The 26,448-nt window shown below is 37.3% G+C and overlaps 1 protein-coding gene across 19 annotated transcripts in view; it reads right to left on the reverse strand.

Moving 5' to 3' along the window:
- Window positions 1-26,448, reverse strand: part of MLLT10 (MLLT10 histone lysine methyltransferase DOT1L cofactor) — a 186,990-nt gene that overhangs the window by 112,090 nt on the left and 48,452 nt on the right. For 12 of the 19 annotated variants that reach the window (XM_087892828.1, XM_087892821.1, XM_087892818.1 and 9 more), the window contains 3 exons: window positions 24,146-24,255; window positions 1,119-1,222; window positions 669-762 (listed from right to left, as the gene is read on the reverse strand). In XM_087892828.1, the coding sequence (XP_087748954.1) occupies window positions 669-762; window positions 1,119-1,222; window positions 24,146-24,193 (246 nt within the window). In that variant the 5' untranslated portion in view covers window positions 24,194-24,255. The remainder of the gene's footprint in view (window positions 1-668; window positions 763-1,118; window positions 1,223-24,145; window positions 24,256-26,448) is intronic. The other 7 variants (XM_087892824.1, XM_087892825.1, XM_087892823.1 and 4 more) reach the window with 1 other exon arrangement.

A 26,448-nucleotide genomic window follows, 5' to 3' on the forward strand; every position in this document is an offset into this window, starting at 1 on the left:
TTATCTCCTCAAGCCTTAATGCTATATAGAATTTGACACAAGATATACACAATGTTAATCTGAGAAACAAAAAACACAGTATGATCAGATTTTTGAGGAAAATCCTCAATATACTCAGATTTACAGAATAAATATCTCCAAAATAAAAGATCATAAATTAAAAGTAAATTGAAACTTACAAACTGGGAGAGACAAATTTTTAATAAATTATAGAAAATAAATGTAGGACAGCTACTATTGGAAATGTATTTCAAAAAGGATTTGTATTAAAATATGATATCTTCAATTACTAGATACAAACATTAGGATCAGAGACTAGATTAACTTTTTTATATAAAGCAAATATTATGCTACATTTACACAATAGCAAGGAAGCAAGGAATATCTGGGCAACATTTGTCCAAATATATTTTGGGCAAAATTATGGATAATCTTCAAGATATTCCCAAAATGAAAACCTAACTCTCTGTTATATAAAATTGGAAAATGAAACTCCAATCTTTAAATATTATAATGCACTGAATTTTACATGATTATTAAAATCCACATTTAACAGTTCACAAGATTAAATTTTAATCACTACTTTGTTTAAATTCAACCAGTCTAATAGTAAAATTATGTATTTGTGAAATGTAAGAAATGCAATTCTGAATTCAACAAGTTCTTACCAGTTTACTGAAATGGTATTTACAATAACCACAGTATTGGACATTGTCTGCACCGTTACCTTCTTCTTCACAAAGAAGTCCTGCAAACTGTGCACTGAAAAAAACAAACAAAACAAAACAAAGAAAAACAGGAAGGGTCATCTACGAAACATGGATGCTTAACAAAATTTCAAAATTTGGTTATTAACTGACCTTTTAATTTGGAGCAATTATGAAGTAAAACTAATCAATAAAATATCTATATGATATAAAAGGAACTTAGCAATCAACGTTTGGAGGATTGAAAAAAAAAGAAAATTTCCCTGAGATATTGCAACAGTAAATAACATCTATTATACGTAACTTGTCTGAATAACTCTGGTGATTTGTAGCAACATATAAACGTATAAATTTATCTAGGTAACAAAGAAAGCACAGAAAAAAAAAGGATTGTCTTTTCTGTTTACTTACCATGTTACATGGAAAGCTTGACGACATCCATGTTTATTACAGGTCATGCAAGCACCTGAGGCTGCTTTGCTTTCTCTGCCTTGTTCTTCACATATATAACATGTCTATGGGGAAAAAATAATATTGTAATTAGTATGCAATTTGCTTTAAGCAGGTTAAAACTTGACAACAAAAGAGTAAACACTGAACAGTTCTTCTGTTTTCAGACACGTTACTTTACACTGAATGCAACCTCCATCTGAATATTCTGTAAGAGTTCCCAGTTGTGTATCAGATCTCCATGCAGTAAACTGTTTCTACTACTGACCACACATAGCACTGGCAAATACATGCATTTACTTGATTGTATGGTAGATTTCCACACTTAAATGATATAGTCCCAGAATTCCAGACCGGTTGCTCTGACATCTGTAGTTATGAAAACCTTGAAAAGTTAATGCTGGCCCAGTTGAAAATCATGGATCCACTTGCAGTTTTCCTACCGTGCAAATAGATTGGCAGATAATATTGTCAATATGGCACTACACTACACCTTGCAACATCTTGAATCCCCAGGGACTTGTGCATGAGTCCTTTTTGTAGACTTCATCTCAGCATTCAATACCATCATTCCAGAAATTCTTCACTCCAAACTGATTCAGCTAGCTATGCCTACCCTACTTGTAGGTGGATTACAAGCTTTCTAACAGATATAAAGCAGTGGGTGAAGCTAAAGAAAATCACATTGAATATCTGAACCCTTCAGGCTGCGCACCCTATCCCTTACTCTTTTCTCTCTGTACCAATGACTGCATCTCTAAGGATCCCTCTGTTAAAGTACTGAAGTTTGTAGATGATACAAGAGTCATTGGTCTCATTTGAGACAGTGATGAGTCTGAATATAGACAGGTTGAACAACTGGCCCTGTGGTGCAGCCTGAACAATCTGGAGCTGAACATGTTTAAAACTGTAGAAATGAGGGTGAATTTTAGGAGGAGCCCTCCTATTCTATCGTGTCTTACTATATTAGATAACACAGCATCAACAGTAGAATGCTTCAGATTTTGGGGTTGTATAATTTCCTAGAATTTGGAATGGACACCTAATATTAAAACCATCATTAAAAAGGCACAACAAAGAATGTTCTTCCTACATCAACTTAGAAAGTTCAGACTGCCCCAGAACTTGTTGATACAGTCAGGTCCAGAAATATTGGGACATCGACACAATTCTAACATCTTTGGCTCTATACACCACCACAATGGAGTTGGAATGAAACAAATACAATGTGCGTTAACTGCAGACTGTCAGCTTTAATTTGAGGGTATATACATCCAACTCAGGTGAACGGTGTAGGACTTACAGCAGTTTGTATATGTGCCTCCCACTTGTTAAGGGACCAAAAGTAATGGGACAATTGGTTTCTCAGCTGTTCCATGGCCAGGTGTGTGATATTCCCTCATTACCCCAATTACAATGTGCAGATAAAAGGCCCAGAGTTCATTTCAAGTGTGCTATTTGCATTTGGAATCTGTTGCTGTCAACTCTCAAGATGAGATCCAAAGAGCTGTCACTATCAGTGAAGCAAGCCATCATTAGGCTGAAGAAACAAAACAAACCCATCAGAGAGATAGCAAGAACATTAGCCGTGGCCAAAACAACTGTTTGGAACATTCTCAAAAAGAAGGAACGCACCGGTGAGCTCAGCAACACCAAAAGACCCGGGAGACCACAGAAAACAACTGTGGTGGATGACCGAAGAATTATTTCCCTGGTGAAGAAAACACCCTTCACAACAGTTGGCCAGATCAAGAACACTCTCCAGGAGGTAGGTGTATGTGTGTCAAAGTCAACAATCAAGAGAAGACTTCACCAGAATGAATACAGAGGGTTCACCACAAGATGTAAACCATTGGTGAGCTTCAAAAACAGGAAGGCCAGATTAGAGTTTGCCAAACAACATCTAACAAAGCCTTCACAGTTCTGGAACAAGATCCTATGGACAGATGAGACCAAGATCAACTTGTACCAGAGTGATGGGAAGAGAAGAGTATGGAGAAGGAAAGGAATTGCTCATGATCCTAAGCATACCACCTCATCAGTGAAGCATGGTGGTGGTAGTGTCATGGCATGGGCATGTATGGCTGCCAATGGAACTGGTTCTCTTGTATTTATTGATGATGTGACTGCTGACAAAAGCAGCAGGATGAATTCTGAAGTGTTTTGGGCAATATTATCTGCTCACATTCAGCCAAATGCTGCAGAACTCATTGGACGGCGCTTCACAGTGCAGATGGACAATGACCCAAAGCATACTGCAAAAGCAACCAAAGAGTTTTTGAACGGACAGAAGTGGAACGTTATGCAATGGCCAAGTCAGTCACCTGACCTGAATCCCATTGAGCATGCATTTCACTTGCTGAAGACAAAACTGAAGGGAAAATGCCCCAAGAACAAGCAGGAACTGAAGACAGTTGCAGTAGAGGCCTGGCAGAGCATCACCAGGGATGAAACCCAGCATCTGGTGATGTCTATGCGTTCCAGACTTCAGGCTGTGATTGACTGCAAAGGATTTGCAACCAAGTATTAAGAAGGGAAAGTTTTATTTATGATTATTATTCTGTCCCATTACTTTTGGTCCCTTAACAAGTGGGAGGCACATATGCAAACTGCTGTAAGTCCTACACCGTTCACCTGAGTTGGATGTACACACCCTCAAATTAAAGCTGACAGTCTGCAGTTAACGCACATTATATTTGTTTCATTCCAACTCCATTGTGGTGGTGTACAGAGCCAAAGATGTTAAAATTGTGTCGATGTCCCAATATTTCTGGACCTGACTGTATATTTCTACAGAGGATGTATTAAGTTTGTCATTTATATTTCTATAACTGTATGATACAGCAACCAAACAGGAGAGGTACAGACTTCAACAAATAGTTAGGACTGCAGAAAAAATAATTGTAACCAGCTTGCCTTCCATTGAAGGCTCGTATATTGCACGGGTCAGAAAGAGAGATGAGAAAGTATCTACAGACCCCTCACATCCTGGACATAAACTGTTTCAACTCCTCTCCTTGGAACACTGCTATAGGACACTACATGCCAAAACAACTACACAGAGAGACAGTTTTTTCCCTCATGCCATCATTCTGCTGAACTCCTAATTCCCACATATATGCATAAATATATTTACCCCTGTAATATGGCTATATTACTATTATCCTTCTCATCTTTTCTATTACATTCCCTTTTTGTTATCATCATTATATTATTACTCTTTTGTTTTACCATGTATGGTAAGACCTTCTGCATCAGAGACAAATTCTTTGTGTGTCTAATCACACTTGGTCAAATATAGTGTAGCGTAGTGTAGTGTAGTGTAGCATAGCATAGCACAGCATAGCATAGCATAGCATAGCACAGCACAGCACAGCATGGGTCTCCAGCTCCCAGGTAATGGCCCACTAGCGGACCATGGCCTATTTGAAACCAGACCACAGGAAAAATGGACAAGTGCCTGTGCGTGAAGCTCCACCTGTGCAAGTGGCAGGCAAGCGTGTGCACCTATGTGAAACTCCGCCTGAACGAGCAGAGGAATCTTACACGTGTGGGCAAAGCTCCACTCATGCAAGCGGAGGGCACTTATGCTGATGCATGAAGCTTCATTCGTGTGAATGGAGCTACCTGAACAAGTGCACTCTGCTCACACGAGTGGAGCTTCATGTGTGAGCACAAGTTTCTGCAGCTCATGCAAGTAGAGCTTTGTGCACGAACACAAGCATCCTCCACTTCCATATGAAGTACTATTCTCACAAGTGGAGAATGAGCGCATGCACTACTCGTACTAATGGGCATGTGTGCACCGGGCTGGGCGCAAGCTGAAAAGGTTGGGAACCACTGTAGTGTAGTGTAGTGTAGTGTAGTGTAGTGTAGTGTAGTGTAGTGTAGTGCAGTGCAGTGCAGTGCAGTGCAGTGCAGTGCAGTGCAGTGCTGTGCTGTGCTCTATTCTATTCTATTCTATTCTATTCTATTCTATTCTATTCTATTCTATTCTATTCTATTCTATTCTTAATAGCAGATGAATAAATACTATATTACAGCAGGAACAAATGTAACACACAAAAAATTCTGCCCAGGAAGTCACAACTGATACTATTAATATCAGTAAAATAAGAGGTATAAATTGCCTAACTTTTGTATTCTGTAATTTGTGTGTCATCAAATAATTGCTAACTTTTTAATTTCAGTAATATGGAAGTATTCCAAAAAGGCAAGGATGTATGTGTATGTGATTTCAAATACATAAGCACAAATGAGGTCAATTCTAAATATTTAAATTCTAAATATTAAAAACTTTTTTCCATAAAAACTTCAGCAATATGTAATATATTGTATATTGACTCCACTTTCAAACAACCTAAATAAATCTCCCAAAATCACAGAAAAGGTTACATTCTGGAAAATCAATTCTATAAAATACTTGATATTTTATAGTTTTTAGAGTTATTATCTCAAACAAAACTTCTGCCTTGTGCATAAGTGCACAAGAAACCCTTATACTTCAGACTTATTCTTATGATACACTACATTAATGCAATGATAGAACATGAAAAGAACCTTATGATGCCTACATATAATGTCTAAAGCTCATCAGATAATAGTAGAGAATATTTGTAGCTCATCAGATAAGTCAGATAATTTTCTGTTTGAAGGGAAAAAAAGTTTTATTAGATATAAAAACTGGTGCTTTATTTATTTATTTGGTCTGCTTCTTAATGTAGTTCAAAGTATTGTTCTGACCTTTAAAGTCCTTAATGGCATAGGTCCTGATGAACTGCCTTGGCCCACTAAAGCCATCCTTCTCATGCAAATAGAAAGAGACTTCTCTTCAGTCTCTGACTATCGGAAACTAGAAGAGCCTTCTCAGCTGCAATGCCTGCCCTTTGGAACAGATCTAAGGTAAGATATGCCCTCCTCCTTCCACAAGAGCCTAAAATCTTAGCTCTACTGGGTGGCCTGGGGACCAAATGGTGGACTTCCGAGCTGGAGGTGGCTGCTGGACTGATGGCAGATTCCAGTCCCCCCTCCTCCCCACTTTGCACTCTGGTCTCCCAACCATCCATCTTCTTGGTTATCATATTGACTTATTATTGTGTTCTTTTTCACTGTTTATTTTATTGTTCTATTATTTAATTTCTATTCTGTTTACACTTCTTTCATTTTCTTCCTTTATTATTATTGTAAGCCACCTAGAGGAGTCCCACAGCAAGAAAGGTAGCAAATAAATTAAACATAAATAAATTTATAGCTTATGTAAATAATTTAAAAATGAAAATTTCAAAGATCCTCTAAAATGGTAACAGGCTATTTGAAAGTACTGTTCAAATATTGGAACTCTCAATAATATACATCTCATTTAATTGTTTCATTATATGAACAATAAATGCTGATTGTAGTAGGCAGCATAATTTTTTTCTTCAAAATATGCTATATTTCCATTGTAACTCATAATTAGATATTTGTCAAATGCATTATCTTCCATTCTTCTTGATAGTATCTGACTAATCTATATCTATTTTTATCATATTATGAAATGTAAATAAACACTTGTACCTACTTTTCTAATATAAAAAATCTGATTTATAAGGAAGTTTTTCAAATACCACAAGATGAATTCGGATAGTTGCAGGCCTACCCTTACGAACTTGCAAGTAACTATTCAGAAGTATTGTAGTAAAAGATGAAGATGTACTCTATTTTTCAGAGTATAAGATGCACCTTCCAAACTATATTAACAAATCTGGAGAATGACACAATAACCAACAGATCGGAAGAGGTTAATCTACATACCTATACCAAAGAAAGGAGATTCAACAGAATACAGATAGTCCTTCAGAATAAAAGCCTCTGAAAGAAGCTTCAGAAAAAAGGCCTTTTTTCTAAAGCTCTGTTTCGGAGGCTTTCAAAGGCAGAAAAAAAGTTTGGCACAGAGCTCACAACCAAGGAACCTGTTGCTAAAATTCACCTCTGGAAATAGCTGATTGGGGGTATTGTGGGAGGCCAATCCACCCACCAATCAGCTTTTTTCTTATTTTCCTCCCCAAAAATTAAGGTGCATCTTATACTCCGAAAAATATGATAATTAAATTCCTTGGAGCATATACAAATACAGGTAGTCCTCACATTACAAATGCAATTGAGCCTACCCATTCCATTCATAATCTGAGTATTTGTGGGAGTGAATCCCGTATCTTGAACGCAATTACGCCCTCCTTTCACCCACGTATTCACTAATTGAATGCACGGTTTTTCAGGATGGGGAGGGCCATGGGGGACCTAGTGATGGAACAGGCCACCTGCTTAAGACCACCTAAGACCTCCCCGTTGCTCTGAAGTACCTCATGCTTCCCCCCCACCCACCTGCTGTGCTGGGTCACTTACCATGTGAAGATCTAATAAGCTGTCTTCTCTCCAGTCTCTCAGCTGTGCACTCCCCTCCACAGTTGCATTTTGGTGTGTGCGGGCTCACCTGGGAATTTGCCAGCCAAATGGAGCTTTGAAGGGGCAGGCCCACCCCCCCGAATCTCTGTTTTGGCCTGCAAAGTTTCGGGCGAGGCCTGCGCAGACCAAAACAGAGTGTCAGAGGGGCCCGCCCCTCCAAAGCTCTGTTTTGACCAGCAAAGTGCAGAGAGGAGGAGAATAGACAGGATGACTATTGCAGAACCTCTATGGTTGTTCATAAGGGCAAACAACTGCCATGGTGCTGCAACATTCATAGTTTCGTGACTTGTCTGTAAACATTACAGGGTGCTAATCGCGTAACTTCAAACGTTTGCCAAGGAAACGCTCATAACCTGGGGATTGCCTGTATTTCCTAAGTTACATACTGTAAACTCAATGTAATGTAAAAGTAGCTAAGATGCATAGATGCAGTTCCACTGTACACACAATGCACTGTAATACAGTGGACAGATGAATACCCAATGTATGCAAAAATTGGATTGTAGCTTTCTGAAATAAAATGGTAACATAATCAGAGATGTCCTATGTAACTATGCTAGTGGTCTAAAACTGGAGAACAATTCATAAGAACATAGTATTTTTTTCTATTAGACCAAGAAAGCATATAATATAGCATCCCATTTATTACCATCAGACCTCTATGAGGTGATCCATAACTAAGGCATGAGGGCAATAGCTATCTCTTATTACAGGTAGTCTTTGATTTATAGCCACAATTGAGTCCAAAATTTGTGTTGCTAAGTGAGACAGTTGTTAAGTAAGTTTTGTCACATTCTGCAACCTTTCTTGCTCCAGTTAAGTGACTCACTGCAGTTGCTAAATTAGTATAACAATTGTAAAGAGAATCTGGCTTCCCAACTCACTTTGATTGTCAGAAGATCACAAAAGCTGATCACATGACCTGGGACACTGCAACCATCATAAATATGAGTCAGTTGCCAAGCATCCAAATTTTGATCACGTGACCATGGGAATGCTGCAATGGTTGTTAAGTGTGAAAAACAGTCATAAGTCACATTTTTCAATACTGTTGTAACTTCGAACCATCACTAAACAAATGGCTGTTAATCAAGGGCTACCTGTATTGTTACCACCTCTTAGTGTTACCTTTAAAACTCAAGCACTCAAGTTGGTATGGAGCTGATAAGAACCTGTTCCTTGAAGACACTCACTTTGCAAAGTGGCTTTTTTTTCCTTCCATCCCAATAGTATAAATACTTCAGACAAAGTAAAGGGGGGATTTAAAAAAATTGTAGGACACAGAAACAAATGGTACATACATTCAGTTTATGTGATGCATCAAAAAGCAACAATAAAGGACGCTGATTAGATGTGAGAAAATACAGACCACCTTAAAAATTGCTGCATTTTCCCTTTCTTCATTTAAGATTATTTCTTTGATACCTGCAACACTCAGGGACTCCAAATTAAGTTCCCTGTTGTTTGGTTTATAGATAGTGTTATGAATAGGCTAGTGTTCGCATATACAAATTTTTTAAAAAAGGGGGTTGGCTAAAAAGAAAATATGGTTTCTTAAACCAAAAGGAAGACATGAGGTCATGCTAAAATGCTAATATTTTTATTAAAAGGCTAATAATAAAGCCTAAAATTCCAGGTAACATTAGTAATAATTTCAGACATTATCATAAACTATTATGAATAGTTGCCATTAATATAAATTCCTATATTTAATCTCCTTTCTCAGCCCCTTAAACTGATGATTATCATTGCTTCTTCTATGCTGTTCAAATCAAAATTTAACTTTCTTGTATTATTACTTAATATAACTTAGTATAACTTAAAGAAGAAAAACATGTTAATTTTTAATAACATGCACCTATAGAACAGGATATTTTCTAGATACCTTCTAAAAATATTATCCACTCACAAGTACTAAATTCCTAGTGAATATACTGTGTACAGTATATCACTTTACATGTTTATAATGTAGCTTAAATCACATGCTCAAGTTGTATTAGCTCTGCATCTATATTCTTCCTTGTTGCATGCTTTGATGCAAAAGTTTTACTAAGTTTAGACTGTGGTAAACTATTAGCAGTGACCTCATATAACATGATAGTTATATTTTTCTACCCTGTTTCCCCCAAAATAAAACATCCGCTGATAATAAACCCAATTGGGCTTTTGAGTGCATGGCAATAAGGCCAAGTGCTTATTTCAAGGTTCAAAAAAATATAAGACAGGGTCTTATTTTCGGGAAAACACGGGTAAAATTAAAATTCTATGCCATTCATCTGACTTAATAGAGTTGATTCAATGCAGTAATTTTCAATAGCAAGTATGCCCTTTTTCTTTTCTAGCTTTCATATTCAGAATAAATTGAATACAGATACTCCTCGGTTAGCAACCATTTGTTCCGTGATTGTTTGCAATTATGTTGGCACTGATGATGGATTTTAAAACCCATGTCTGATGTTATGGCCTTTGCAGTGCCCCCATAGTAACGTAATTGCAATCTGGATATTTGACAACTCATTTGCACTTCTGACTAGTTGTCAACCAGACTACGATTATATTATCATTATCTGCAATCTTCCCTGCTGGCTTCCCCAGAAAGTCAATAAGTGGGAGAAAGAAATGAGAGGGAGTCCTTTTGTCTCTAGGAGCTGGCTGCAAACACCCATGCTATGAAGAATCTGTTCCAAACTCCAACTTGGATTTTGGGGACAAATCTTTTTCAAAAAGTTCCCAGAGACAATTAAAGGATTTTGGCACAGTGTTTGCAATACAAGGTGTTTAAACAAGCCCCTAGAGGGAGTCCTTGTCTTTGGGGCTGGCTGAAAAAGTCTGTTCTGAAATGCAAGCTTTCAGCCATGGCAGAATTTACAGTCCAGAGTAGAAAGACTGGGGAGAGTTGGTAAACTAAGGAACAAGAGGTGCCTTAGGCAGGTGGGAGAGACCTGGCACAAGGAGCTTTTTTTTTCTCTCACTCAAATCCAGAAAAATCTTGGATTTCAGCACGAATTTTCAGTACCTGAGTACACACACTAACAGATTGTAGCAGGCCTCTCACCCCCTAAGCAGTCTATGCTCCCTGGGACTCCATTTACTTAACAACCCAAAAATTAACAACCATAATTAGGTAGTCCTTGCTTAACACCATTTGATTGGTGACAATTTCAAATTACAATGGCACTGAAAAAGTGACTTACAACTGTTCTTGCACTTCTGGCTATCACAGCATCTCCATAGTCACATGATCATGATCCTGGATCTTACCAACTGGATCATATTTACAATAGTTGCAGTGTCCTGAAGTCCATATAATCATCATCTGCGACCGTCCCAGGCAACATCCAACAAGCAAACTCAACAGAGAAGTAAGCAGATAATCACAACTGACAGTCTTGTGATGTCACACTTAACAATCAGGAATGATTTACTTAAGGGGCATGATAAAAAGTCAAGAAATTGGGGGTGGTCACATGATGTCTCAATGACTGCCCCATTTAATTATGAACTTTCCAGCCCCTATTTTATTTATAAATTATTGTATTGTATTTATAGGTATATAAGTATATAGGTAATCTAGCTAATAGCACACGGAATTAGTTCTGGGTCACATATTTGATTACTTATAATCTACCATCTATAACCCTGTTTATAAGGGTTATAACCCTTAAAATAAGCCCTATCCCAAAAATAAGCTCTAGCATGTTTTACGTGTGAGTCTAATATAAGCCCTACCCAAAAAATAAGTCCTAAGAGCCTGGGCAGCCAACAGCCCGCCATTTCCATCTGATTGCATGTGGTGCCGCGGCCATGAGGCGAAGGGAGTGGAGCTGCCCCAAGCACCCCACACTGGCTTATCTCAGTGCCCCCACAGCTAGGCAATCCATGCTCCAACACCTGCCTCACGGCAGCAGAACCAGCACCCATATGCAGGAGCCCATGTGGCTGTTGGCCCACTTCTTCTGCTTGCTCGTGGCCGCAACAGAGCAGGAGACCGACCATGAGGCGAGGCAGGTGTCGGGGCATGGATGGTCTGGCTGTGGGGGCACTGAGATAAGCCAGTGTGAGGTGGTGAGGCAGCTCCATCCCTCCTGTCTTGTGGCCACAGCACTGGCATGCTACGCAGCCTCCTGCCCTGCTGCAACCAAGCAGAATAAGTAGGCCTCGTATACATGGGGGGGGGGAAGGGAATAAAACCCCAAAAATAAGCCTTAGTGCATATTTTGAGGCCCAAAAGAGGGCTCTGCAGGAGTCTGCAGAGCCTAGATAGCTCTGCAGACTAAAACACTGTAATTTAACACCAGCTGTCTGCAATTAAAGTAAGTTCAAATGTTGCCAGGCTCAAGGTTGACTCAGCCTTCCATCCTTTCTAAGGTAGGTAAATTGAGGACCCAGTTTGTGGGGGCAATAAGCTGACTTTGTATAAAAATATACAAAAATATGAAGGCTATTGCTTAACGCACTGTAAGCCGCCCTGAGTCTCCGGAGAAGGGCGTCATATAAATCAAATTTTAAAAAAAAAGAAAAAGAAAATACTTGGTCTTTTTTGGGGGGGAAACAGGTATTACATATCCTGTGGGAGTAATAGATACAAATTAGGACCATCCTTTGTATCTGTCAGTCACTCCAAGTAAACTAAACAGGAAATGCAACTAGATGGGTTAATACTATTTTATTCTAAGCCTACATTAACAGAATCTTGCAAGTCTGAAAGTACAACTCTCTCCCCTTTACTTTTAACTGCCTGATCAATAAGGGCAAGTTTTTCCTAGATTTCTTTATATGACTATTAAGCCACTGGCAGCATCTACCTCCGTTGTCTGACTGTTTCCTAGGCAGCATCCCTTCCCCTCGTCTCTCAACATCATTTCCATATATTACAATGTCAATGCTTCCTTATGGCAGCATGTGACAGCCACTCTTCATTTAGCAGTTACCTTGTTAGTGCTAAATACAGTCTGAACATCTGGCTGACAGTGCGATGAACCGCAATAATAATATTTGAATACCACTGGCATTGACAAAATCACCATCAATCTATTGTAAAAGGCAGCTTTAGTATGAACAGTTTACATCCTGCAACAATATCTTTACTACCATTAAAACAATATCATCTACCTATTCCAGGTCTTTGGGAAGGACATGATAGGTGGATAACAATGCCAAATCCAATCTCAACATCTGGCTGACTATGCAACCAATCATCATCATATCTGACCATGTATGCATTTACAACCAAATTTTGTGTGCCTGATAATAAAAGATTTCAGCATAAAATTGAATTAAAGTCTGGAGGGTTCTAATTAACTACTGGTAATTAAGTTCTGACCTTGTAAATTTGCATTTATTTCTTTTCTGGAAAATGAATGTTGGTGCCAGCAACAAAACTGAAGTCCCAATATATTAGACAATAGAAAGTTTAAATTCAGATATTGCTAATAACTATAGAAAATAAGTGTCATTTCTGGTGGGAATTTTCTGCTGTTTGAAAAATACCCCTAGTGTCAATGGGCTAATCTATATGCAGAAAATACTGAAGCAATTACCCATTCCTATATAGAGATTAGATTTTAAACTGTATTTGTTGAACTACTCACACATGGCATTAAAATATAAATTCTAGGTCACTTATTACATTAATTCAAAAACAAACAAACCATTTTTTTTTTCATTTTAGTGATAGACCTTATTCATCTAATTTGCACCAAATCCATTCTCTGGAAACAATAATGGTATCACTAAAAATGCTGGAAAAAACCTACTCTTGAATTCTGATCTGCTATTTGATTTGTTCTGATTAATTTCTCAGATTTTTTTAATCAAACTTTTTTTCTAGAGCTGGGGGCAACTAATGTGGGAATTTTTCAAAAAAAATTCCTCATGCCATCAACCTGTGAGATAGGCTGCGCTAGGACAGAAAGACAGTATTTCTCCATAGCTGAATGGAAACTTCTCTAGACAAGAGAAGTGACCCTACCGCACAGGAAAAGTGTGGCATATCTCCTCAAAAGGCCTTCTTTGAATCCAGCAAATTTGGAAAACTAATGTCTAGTCTAGTCTAGTCTAGTCTAGCCTTTATTATATAGGCATTATAACTTCTGTCACTAAATTAAATGGATCATCTGGATTTTTTCCAAACTGTGTTGGGGACAGATATGGGAAAGAAACAGCATTCCTTCGATCTAGGCTTTTGTTAGGATGTGGATGTGGGGGAGTGTGTTCCTCTTGATCCTTTTAGATCTCTTACCTGCTTTCAATGCAAATCAACCATGCTAACCTTCTGGTATGCTTCTGAGAATTGGGGGAGGGGCACTATGCTTCAGTGATTGTGCTCTCATTTAAGTGAGCAGTTTCAGTTGAAGGGAAACAAGTTCATTCTAGCAGTGACTCCTTTGCAGGCTTTGTCTCTTTCACTCCTATTGTTTAACAACCACACTGAAATTGCTAGGTCAGATTTTGGGTAAGGTGCCATCAAAATGCTGATAATACCTGCTACATATAGATCTAAAAACTATGAGGGATTGGATGGGAAGAAACAAAATTGAAATTCTGGCATGATGTAGGTCATGTTTATTCAAAAATAAGAAAGATTCTTGTTGATTTTGTTGTTAGCCTGGACAGGTTAGCAAACGTCCTGAAGGAGGAAATCTACAATATGAGGTTCATTCCAGGTTCACAGTTGAAGGGGGCTTTTGCCCAACCTGTGTTTAACTGGAGTAGGAAGCTGTGGCAACAGTCATCCATATCCTTATCATTTTTAGAATGGCTTATAGTGATGTTGTTTGCACAGTCTTTTAGAATTATTCAGAAGCTGAAACTGGTTCAGAACACAGCAACCTACTACACAGCCATTAGGCTTAGATGACAGCAGCACTTGGGATGCTTCACTGGCTCCCAAGAACAATTCAAAGTGCCAGCTATCAACTGTAAAGTCCTATATGATTTAGCACCAAGGTATCTGCAACTACCTTCTCTTACATGTATGAGAATCAACACATTCAAAGAGTGATTCCTGACTAAGAAATTTTCCGTGTCATACTAGAAGGAAGGAAGGAAGGCAACATAGTTTATTCCTACAGAATACTATATTCCCAAGAATTAAGATGACAATCTTCTTGAAGGTCTTTAGAATGCTCTAAAAAGAATTGTTTTGCAGTGAGCCATTGGGCAACTAATGGTGCCACAATGGATATTAAAGGGGGTAATTATTAGTTTTTATTGTAGATTTGCTGAATTAATATTAGATTAGTTTTTAAATCCTATTTTTATTACTTTATTATAAAAAAAGGAATTCAGGGTGGCAAGCATACATTAATACTCCTTCCTCCTCTTATTTTAAAGTAATAAACCCATGTCTCCCCAACTAAATCCAATACATTAATCCCTATATCATATTAGCAATTGCTTTCTTTTCTCCATTTTGAAGGTATTTTTAATCTACTCCTATGTTTTCAATATTCCCTCTGTCACAATGTTATTTACTTTTAATAATACATTTTAATCTAGAATTGTGATCCTTCAAAAGTCACTGGAGTAGTCCCAGCCAACCTGGCCATTCTTAAATGTGCTGGAAAATGTAAACTAATACTGTCAAATTAATCTAAGGTTGTCTGCTACAGATAAGCAAACCATATTTCAAAGGAAAACCTGAGATTAAAAAAAAAAAAAAAAAAACCCACCACCCCACATTTACATTTGCACCCTACACTGCTGAATTATTTGTAGTAAAATTCCTAAGCCTTTTGATAGTAAGGCAAAAATGTAACAAGTGTACAGTAAGATTCTTTCCCAGTCCTCACTTCACTTATTTAACAGGACTACCGTATTTTTCAGAGTATAAGAAGCACCTTTTTACCCCCCAAAAGGGCCGGGGCCGGGGTACCTACGAGACCGCCTTCTGCCACCAATAGCCTCCCACCGGCCAGTATGCTCAAACAGAGTGGGCCTCCTCAGGGTACCGTCCGCCAGACAATGTCGGCTGGCGACCCCCAGGGGGAGAGCCTTCTCTGTGGCGGCGCCCACCCTCTGGAACAACCTCCCCCCAGAGATACGTACAATAACAGACCTCCGGATTTTTCGTCGGGCCCTAAAAACCTATTTATTTCAACTAGCTGGGCTGGCTTGAGTTAAATTTTAAATTGATTTTAAATTGGGTTGTTTTAATTTACGGCCAAAATATTTAATTATTTTAAACTGTTTTTAAATTTTGTATGTCCTGTTTTTTACTTTGGCTGTTCACCGCCCTGAGTCCTAATTGGAGAAGGGCGGTATAGAAATTGAAACAAACAAACAAATAAATAAATAAATACATCGAATGTAGCCCTGCCCACCCACTGACCCCCCACCCTTTGGCCTGTGCCTCGCAGCAGTTACCTTCTTGCAAGCAAACAGCAAGAAAAAGCAGCCCCTTTCAGCTTCAGTATAGGTTAATTAGAACAAGTTGATTAAATCGGCCTCCCAACTCTCAGCTGATTTGCTCTCAGCTGTTTTGCGCAGGGCTCTCCTCTGCAAAGAGTGCTGGAGCAGATTTTTTTTTTTCCCTAGCTATGCTGAAAAAATGAAACTGAAAGTAAAGCAGGCTCTTACCTGCAACATGACAAAATGAGGCAGGGAGAGATTTCTTTTTTTTTTTTTTGCTCACCAAAAAAGGTAGGTGCAAATGGGAAATTTAGGGCAAAAGAGGAGAGTTCAAGATTTTAAAACACAAAAGAAAAAAACTCTATTTAACTAGGTAATTGTAATAATTGAGATACTATTAATTGTATATTGTGCTGAAAGCAGAAATAGTTAAGTTGTGGTTTGGAGGAATATATGGGGGAAATTATTTGGTTTATTATTATTGGTAAATATAATTAATTGATTTGTAAGAAATTGGATTGCATGGAAATAATTGGAATATTCATGTTCATATTAATATACAAAAAAGATAGTTATATAACTAATTGATTTATATTAAAATTTTGAATTTGTATTAAACAATTGTAATATTACATAATTAACCAATGTGAGAATGGATATAAAAATAGATGACAATGGGAAGGGGTATAATATAGAATAGAAGGGAAAAATTGAATTTGATTAAGATTAGAGATGAGAATGAAGGGTAATATTGGTTTTTTTAAAAAAATAGATGAGGAATAAATATGGCAAAAAGGAAATATAGAAATTGTAAATTTAATTGAAATGACTAAACACTGTTTAAATTTGTGAACTGGCCAAATACTCTGTTCAAAGAAAATACATTGTATGTTTGTATATGTGTTCGTCTAAAAAAAAAAAAAACTTTTAAAAAAAAACAACAAGCAAAAAAGGTAGGTGCGTCTTATACTCCGGTGCGTCTTATACTTCGAAAAATACGGTAATTGATCTGGTAGTTGCATCTTTCTGCCTCTTTAGAACCACAGGGGCCCCAAAAGTCTACTGCAGTTTTCACTTTGCTGTAACTGATCAGTCCATCTTTGATAAACCCCTCACACAGGGGTTTTGTGTGAGGCTAAGCTATTTTGGTTAACTGTTTCAAAAGATAGGACCACTACTCATACCTTTCATACACCAAAGTTGGGGGGATACCACTTGAAATACTGAGTTTTCTCTTTTGTTCATTTTTTTAATTATTTTTTGGGGGGAAAGGGGGTATTTTACACAGTGTCTTGTTCCTTAAGCAAAATTATAGATGTATGAATAGGGAGAAACTAAAATACAGGAATTTTCACTCCTGGCTCCCTTAATCAAGAAAGAAGCAGAATAGATTTTAAAGCATGAAGCCAGACCACTTAAGTATGCTGTTGATGAGAACACATTACTGCCAAAAACTGAGGTGATGTTCTAGTTCTGGTTATCTTGTGATGTCTTCTCCTTGCTCCTTCCCTTTTGGCAAATGAGGAAACTTCTTTGCTGCCATTGCTTCAGCATAATCCTGGTAGACTATACTGCCACTCTGCCTGGACTAGCACTTGCATTTGCAACCTTAAAATTTTTGCAATTCTCCGAAAGATCCTCATGAATTCCTATGGGTTGCAACCTATTTTGAGGAATATTTGTTAAATTTTATTTATTTTATTTATTTATTAAATGTATATCCTACCCAGGGCCGGATTTTCCTATAGGCTAACTAGGCTTCAGCCTAGGGCCTCAAGATCAAGAGGGGCCTACACAGTGGTGGGATTCTGGGGGTTCTAGGGGGTTCAGCCGAACCCTTTGTTAAATTGCTGGCTCGCCCGCCCCTCGCCTCCCACCCGCGCGGCGCCAGCCTACCGTAGCCAGGGGTAGACAATTGTGGCTCTTTTACAACCTGTGGACTTCAACTTCCAGAATTCCTGAGACAGCTTGGCTGTCTCAGGAATTCTGGGAGTTGAAGGCCACAGGTTGTAAAAGAGTGACAATTGCCCACCCCTTCCCTAGCCTGAGTTCCGCTGTCTGGGATCCACATGGGCTGCCACTTGTTTCCCCACCGGCTCCGGACGCAAGAGAGCAGGATGCCTCCGATGGCTAGAGGAAAAAAAAACTTCAAATTCTTGCCGCGGGGCTTCAAAGGGCCGCCCTAGAGCCAGTGGTGCAGCCGAACCCTTTGTTAAATTGCTGGCTTGCCCCGCCCCTCCGCACCACTATTTATTGCCAATAAATAGTGGTGGGCGAGGGGCGGGGGAGCTAGCAATTTAACAAAGGGTTCGGTGTTTTTTTTTTGTAATTTTATTGGTCTACGGAGCTTCAGCATAGGTTAATTGGCCTCCCAGCTCTCAGCTGATTTGTCTCAGCTTTTTGGTCAGGGCTCTTCTGCTTCCTTGCAAAGAGTGCTGATTTTTTTTTCCCTAGCTATGCTGAGAAACAAAACTGAAACTGCTTTGCTGTTGCTGGAAAATTAGGCAGGCAGAATTCTTTTCTTTTTCCTCACCAAAAAAGGTAGGTGCAAACAATGGGAAATTTAGGAAAAAAGAGGAGAGTTCAGGATTTTAAAACACACAAAAAAAAGCTCTATTTAACTAGGGAATTGTAATAATTGAGATACTATTAATTGTATATTTCTGAAAGCAGAAATGGTTAAGTTGTGGTTTGGAGGAATATATGGGGGAAATTATTTGGTTTATTATTATTGGTAAATATAATTAATTGATTTGTAAGAAATTGGATTGCATGGAAATAATTGGAATATTCATGTTCATATTGATTAATATACAAAAAAGGTAGTTATATAACTAATTGATTTATATTAAAATGTTGAATTTATATTAAATAACTAATACTACATAATTAACCAATGTGAGGTGGATATAAAAATAGATGACAATGGGAAGGGGTATAATATAGAATAGAAGGGAAAAATTGAATTTGATTAAGATTAGAGATGAGGATGAAGGGTAATATTGGTTTTTTACAAAAATAGATGAGGAATAAATATGGCAAAAAGGAAATATAGAAATTGTAAATTTAATTGAAATGACTAAACACTGTTTAAATTTGTGAACTGGCCAAATACTCTGTTCAAAGAAAATACATTGTATGTTTGTATGTGTGTTTCTAATTATTGTTATTTATTCATATTTGTTCTCTTTTATTCTTTAAAGTTTAACAATTCATTCTTTATCTTAATATCTTTGTATTTGTTTGGGGTTGGCTTTCTTCCCTTTCATCTTTTTTATTGTACAGCAATCTTTCTCCTCAAACCTACCACCTCTCTCTTTTCTTTCCTTCTTACTTTCTCTTCCTCCCCCTCTTCTTCTCCTCCCTACTTCTTCTTCCTTTCTCCTTCTCCTCCTCTCTTCCTCCCTCTCTTACCCTCACTCCTACTCTAATTTCCCTTCCCTTCCTTCATCCCTCTCTATTGCTGTATCCTTTTATGCATATGGACTACTCAGAGGGCTGAAAAAGTTATTTCTGACTGGTCCTCGCACTTTTGACCAGTCCTCAAACTTACGACTGTCCTCACATTTTACGTTTTTGCCCTATCTTGTCACCATGGTGAAGAAAAGCAGTTGTGAAATGAGTGACATGGTTGTTAAGAAAGCTGCACGGGCATAAATGTGAGGATGGTCATAAGTGTGAGGACCGGTCAAAAGTGCGAGGCCCAGTCAGAAATGACTTTTTTCAGCCCTCTGAGTAGTCTCTATGCACATAGCCATGCCCACCGGTCACATGACGAGCTACCCACGCCTACAGAGTCACGTGACCAGCTAGCCACGCCCACCCAGTCACATGATTGCCAAGCCACACCCCCAATTAAGCCACGCCCACAGAACCTGTTGTTAAAAAAATTGAATCCCACCACTAGTGAAAGGGCCGCATAAGTGGAATAGCCTAGGGCCTCTTTTCATCTAAATCCGGCCCTGATCCTACCCATCACACAATTCGGAGATTAGTTAGGTGGTTAAGTGTGAGCTTGATGACATGACAATTAAGTTGAAATATAGCTATCTAAAAAAACACTACTCAAGGAACAGTCATTAATGTATTAAAATCAAAACTGGACACCAGTAAGAAATACAGCCATGTAAGGAACACTTTTGTTTAAATGAAGGGAATTCTTATCAAATACTGCATATGAATGATATAAAATTGGTTTGCACAGCTTAAGCCACAAAAACCAAAAACAATATTAACAGATGTAAAGATTAGTCAAATTAGCTGGGAGTAACAGTATTATATTTAACATAAAAATGAAAAATTTCTTCAATTAGCAAACAACTATCAAATTCAACTACCAAATAGCACTGAGGATATATGGGGTGGTCATAGCACTCCAAACAGTTGACTGTAAATTTAATATGCACCAGCAATGGGACACGGCTGCAAAAAATATAATACAACTTTAGAATACATTAGCCTAAGAATTTCCAAATCACAGGAAATACTAATTCTATTCCATTCTACTTCTTTAGGTACCACTTTAGGTACCACTTCAAGTACTGTGTCTAGTTCAGAGCACACTATTTTAAAAAGAATTCAGAGAAATTGGAACAGGCCCAAATAATGTGTCTCTGAAAGTTCAGATTACCCAGGACCTGTTGATACAGTTTTACAGAGGAATTACTGAGTTTGTCATTTGTACTTCTATAACTGTCTGGTTTGGTACAGCAACCAAATAGGTATAGATTTCAATGGATAATTTATGACTGCAGAAAAAACAATTGCAAGTAGCCTGTCTTTCATTGAGGACCTGTATATTGAAAGGGTCAGAAGGAGGGCTGAGAAAATATCTATAGACCCCTCACATACTGGAGAAAAACTGTTTCAACTCCTCCCCTTGGGATACTGCTACAGGACACTGCATGCCAAAACAACTACACAGAGAGATAGATTTTTTTCCCTCATGCCATCACTCTGCTGAATATCTAATTCCCAAAGGACTGTCTTATACCTAAGTATATTTACCCATGCAGTAGGGCTATATTATCCTTCTTTTCTACTATGGTTATATTACTTTGTGGTTTGTATGTACACTGAGAGCTTATGCACCAAAGACAAAATTCTTTCTGTGTCCAATCATGCTTGGGCAAAAAAGAATTGTATTCCTATTACTGTTTTATTCCTATTCCTACTCCTACTGTATTCTATTCTCAATAACAATAATCCAAGAACAAGAAACTAAACTGTATGAAGAAAGATTGAGGGAGATGGGTATGTTTAGCATTCAGCATTTTTCAAATACCAAATAAAAGTCATATACAATAACTTTCTTATTTTAGAGTACAGAATATGGAATAGTTGATAAAGAAGAATATTTGTAGCTCAGGGTTGAAATGAGCAGTCCTTGGTGCTTTCTGAGCTTGGTTGTTTTTTGGTGATGTTTCATTTCTCAAATTAAATAATATAATTATTGTTAACAGGCAGTAGGATTTCCTCTCAATTCATACTCTAGTGGCTTGCCCTGTCAATTGGTAGGAGAGGTCTTAGTGGTTCTTTGGTTGGCCTGTTTACTGTTAGCTTGTTTGGCAATTTCTTGACTGGGATATTAATTACTTAGTTCTGGTGTTAATCTGGGTGTTGACTGCTAGAGGAGAGGTGTTTTGGTCTTTTTGTTCACTTTCTGGCTTGCTGATTATCTCTTTTGCAGAGTATGTAGATGTTGTTCAGGTCTATGTGTATATTGATTTGATATTAATATTGATTTGATGTTAATAGCATTTTTGGACTAAGCTTAGTTTAGGATGTCATAGTTTCCGCATGAAACTATGGTTGTCTGTCCATATGCTCCTGGGCACCATCAATGGACATTCCTTGATTGACGGGTCTGCAGCATGCTCCCTCTGCCAGCAAGGTTGGGGTGGGCCAATCCCATTGTGGCAAGATGGTTCTTCAGACAGTCTGGAACTATGCCATGAAGGGCTTTCAAGGTGATAACCAATACCTTGAATTGCACTGTAAGCAAGCCAACAACTAATACAGCTGAACAACAATGTAACATGGGCCACCCTAGGAGTCCCAAAAACAGCCCATGCCACCACATTTTGCATCAGTTGTAGCTTCCAATTACATTTCGAGGCCCATATAGAGTGAATTGCAATAGTCTAGACATGAAATGACCAAGGCTTGAATAACTAAGCACCAGTACTCCCAATCCAAGAAAGGTTGTAACTGATGCACAGCACTAAGTTGTGCAAATGCTCTCCTAGCCATGATTTCTGGCTGCTCTTAAAACAGGAGTCACAGGTCCAGGAGAACCCCCAAGTTGCGCATCAGGTCTATTTGAGGTTGTAAAAATCCATTAGCTATGTCAAACTTTTGGATCTCAACCTTCCAAGCACCCAAAGTCATTTGGCCTTGCCAGGGTTCAGTCGAAATATGTTGTCCCCCATACAGACTCTCACAGGCTCCAGGCAACACAGGAGGGCAGCAATAGCATCACTTGGGACACCATGGGTGGAAATATAGAGTTGACTATCATCTGCGCATTGATGATACTTCAATCCATGGTGACAAATGATCTCACCCAGGGCCTTGATATAATGTTTAAAAAGAGTGGAAAGATTACTGAGCCCTGCAACATACCATAAAGGAGTGGGCCTGGATCTCTCACTCTCAACCTAACCAATTGAGACCAGCTTCAGAGAAAGAAACCAAACTATTGCAGGTCTGTACGATCTAGCCCCAAACCTCACAGACAGCCCAAAAGGATACCTGATTGATGGTACTGAAGGCTGCTGAACCATCAAGGACAGTAAATAAGGTTGCACCACCCCCCACATCCTGCTCTCGCCAAACATCATCAGCAAGTGTGACCATTGCTGTTTCTATCCCATAACCGGGCCTAGATCTTGATTGGAAGGGGTCCAGATAATCAGCTTCATCCAGGGCCCTCTGAAACTGCCAAGCAACCACCTTCTCTAGGAAAGAAAGGGTAGAAACTGGATGAAAACTGTCCAGGTAGGCAAGCTCAAGAGACGGATTTTTTTTAAGAGGGGGCAAACCCAGGGTCACTTTTAAAAAGCCCTGGGAAAATCTCCTTCAGCAGTGAAGAATTAATTACTACCTGAACCCACCTGGCATTCACTATCCTGAAAGCTTTCACCAATCAAAACAGACAAGGAACTAACTGACAGGTGATTGCACTGACAGGAGCAAGGACCCTGCCCATTTCATCAAGTCTAGCAGGATTGAACTGTTCACAGATAACTGGGTAAGACTGTTCCTCGGGCATCTCATATGGACCAACATCATTGACAGGTTCCACTTGGGAGTGAATCCAAATGATTTTGTATGTCCAGCACCCTTTCCAAGGCCACTATAACTCCAAACAATTGTTATGTGACCAGTTGTAAGTCAAGGGCTACCTATAAATTTTAAAAATATTTTGTTCCAGGAGTTTTAAAAAATGAGGCCTAATTATTAATTGCAACTACCATCATTTGATGACATTTACGTTGTAACATTTTAAAACTTATCTAAAGAGGAGACCATAGCCTTATTTTAGTTTTCAAAAATTTTACAACTGAAAACTCTTCACATACCAGTAAAATAAACTTAATTATATATTACTTTTTGGTAAATAGCAAAAAAAAAAAAAAGGAACAAATTTGCAATTTATCTAGGTATTTATTGATATGCTTGGTCAATTTAATAACAAATAGAAATCTATATTTTATAATATTAGGAGAGAGGAGAATTGCTAATATCACATTGACCTTCTCAATGACAAAATCAATGACCGAAGAAGTTTGACTTTTATAAGAAACAAAATATATAATTATATTAAATGTAAATGACAAGCTGACATTCTGCTCTCAACTAGCATTTCTAATAACCTTCATTTACTTATAACAGTACTAAGAACAATTATTACTAATAACACTGAAAACATTACAAAATACTTTATATTTATTTTGGAAATCTATTTAAATAAAATATTTCAGGCTATGCTGAAATATTAACTAAACAAAAATCACTTCATGCTACAAATTACAATATGTTATTATTAGAAGATTTTTTCCTAATTTACTCGTTTCAGTAAAAAAGCGAAGTGCAAGAGTTCACAGATGTATTTTTATAAATTCTAAAATATTTTAAATTTTTAAAATAACAATGTTATATAAAGAAAGAAAGTCATAATTTAATTATACCTTATTATAACGATCATGAGGAACAGACTGCAACACGATAGGTTCCATTGTAGAAACATTTGCAAACTGCACCTCGGGAATGTACAGAGCACAAACCACATGAGCCCAACCTATAAAAAGTTAATTTAATTTTATTCTTAACATTTTTGACAATATAAATAGAATAAATTCATATCAAGAAGCTTCCATATGATTTGCATGTAATTTTAATTATTTAATATTCATTATTTAGCACATAACATATACAGACAGGATAAGATTATAAGATTCTTCACAGAGCTACAAGCCTAACTTTTAAACAATGAAAATGATGATTAGACAACAAAAACTATGGTCTCATACTTTATTAACTCTTTTATTAATTATCATTATAATAAATGAGCTTATGTTTTATTTATATATTGCAGAAACTGGAGCATCTATCATAATAAGGAAACACAAAGGCCTTTTAAAATAAAAACCTATTTCCATACAGGCCTTTCCTAAAAGACATTACTACATTCCTAGATAGTTATCTAAAATAGTATTTCATGCCATAAATCAAGACATGTTTTAGTGCTATTTCAATAATATGCAGCATATTACATAGACAAATAGAATTAATTCCTAGGTTACTTGATATAGGCACAGAAGTATACATCTGCCTTATTTCATATCTCCTGCAGTTCCTGAGAAAGTCACAAATTTGTGCTAGAATAAGAAAAAGTGTAAACATCAAAGCATTGTCTCTTTGTATCCATATCTTAGGCCAAAACTTTGCTAATTTATAAACTCCCTATATTATGTCCTGAATTGCTTCATATGAGGAATTTCCCTGGCAGTTTGATGTAATAATTTCCTAAAATAAAAAAAATAACAAAATTGTGGGAATTTCAAAAAGCAACAGCATTATTTCACAAAAAATAAAATTCCACTCCTACTAAATATATATTCTAATATTTCCCTGAATAGAAAATATCACATATTAGGATATAACAAATACGATGGAATGATGGAAACAACTTTACATATTCCATGTTCTAAGTGCTTCCTTCATCTACCGTACTTTGATGCCACACCATACTCTAATTTTATTTCTATTCCAGCTCTGCTTTTATAGATTCCTCTCCTTCAAATTATCCCTTTTAGTAAAAAAATTCCTTGAATTTCTAATTAGCAAAAGTTTTGCTAATTCATGCTAATTACTCCAAATCTTAGTCTTACTTCTATAATGAAATTCTAGAAAATGCCATTTTCATTTTTTCAAAAGATAGAATGTTTAAAGACCAATGACCATGTCTTATACAAAATTCTTTTAACAGATGAATTACTATAAAATGTTAACAATTATGGAGATAATTTAAGATATAAAACAAAGATCACTAGTCGTACAATCAACATCTCTACCAAAAAGCTGGGATGCACTCATTTCATTAGGCACCTTACTATATAAGAATACTTGTACTTTAGAATTATATAAAATGCTAGATATTTTCACAACCAAATTAAATAAAAAATGGATGTCATATGTTTGTTTTTCATCTTCTTTAAGAGCTTTTGTAAGAACTCTAATCTGAACTGAATTGTGATGATAATGCCATTTGCATGACCCCATGCAAATAAGTTATCCAGTGACTGCTGTTTGCTTTGTGACATTATACCATCATGATATTCCCTTTGGGATAAGCAATATTTTATGAAAAGCTGCATTTTATTCCAATGTAAAAAAAATAAGCAAAAGCCACCCACAAGTATGTTACTTCTCTTTGAGTTTCCTTGACCTATCCATTTTTCCTGAAGAAATCAACCAATACCTTCATTGTAGAAAGCTTGATATGTGAAATTAGAATACAGCTTCAATAATATGCCACATCTCCAAAGATTCTAAATTTGTGTTATATTGTATTCAATTATCTTTAACGAAGAAGCCCTTGTAATACAAAAGGAAAACCCAGCTTTCTATAGCCTAATTTAAGAAATTGTACTACACTAAATGAAAAAAATGTTTACATTATTTCTGTATCTATAACATCCAACTATAGATTATGCAGTGGCGGCCAATCCTTTCAAATTTTTAATATTTCTGCAAAACTATGACCTACAATGTGATCTTTTCTCCATGTTCTAAAACTAGATAAAGAAAAGTCATTTTTTAAAAACATGAGTCAAAAACATACCTATTCAGTAATTTATTAAGGAAAATTATCCATAGCTATATATGAGTGATAAAAGGATGTGAACCTTTGCTTTCAGTAACTCGTATGCAGCAATAACTGCAACTAAATGTATCGACTAACTGTGATTAGTCCTACACATTACCTTGG

This window comes from Pantherophis guttatus, chromosome 4 (assembly GCF_059756535.1).
Source record: "Pantherophis guttatus breed Tessera chromosome 4, ASM5975653v1, whole genome shotgun sequence".
Taxonomy (NCBI): domain Eukaryota; kingdom Metazoa; phylum Chordata; class Lepidosauria; order Squamata; family Colubridae; genus Pantherophis; species Pantherophis guttatus.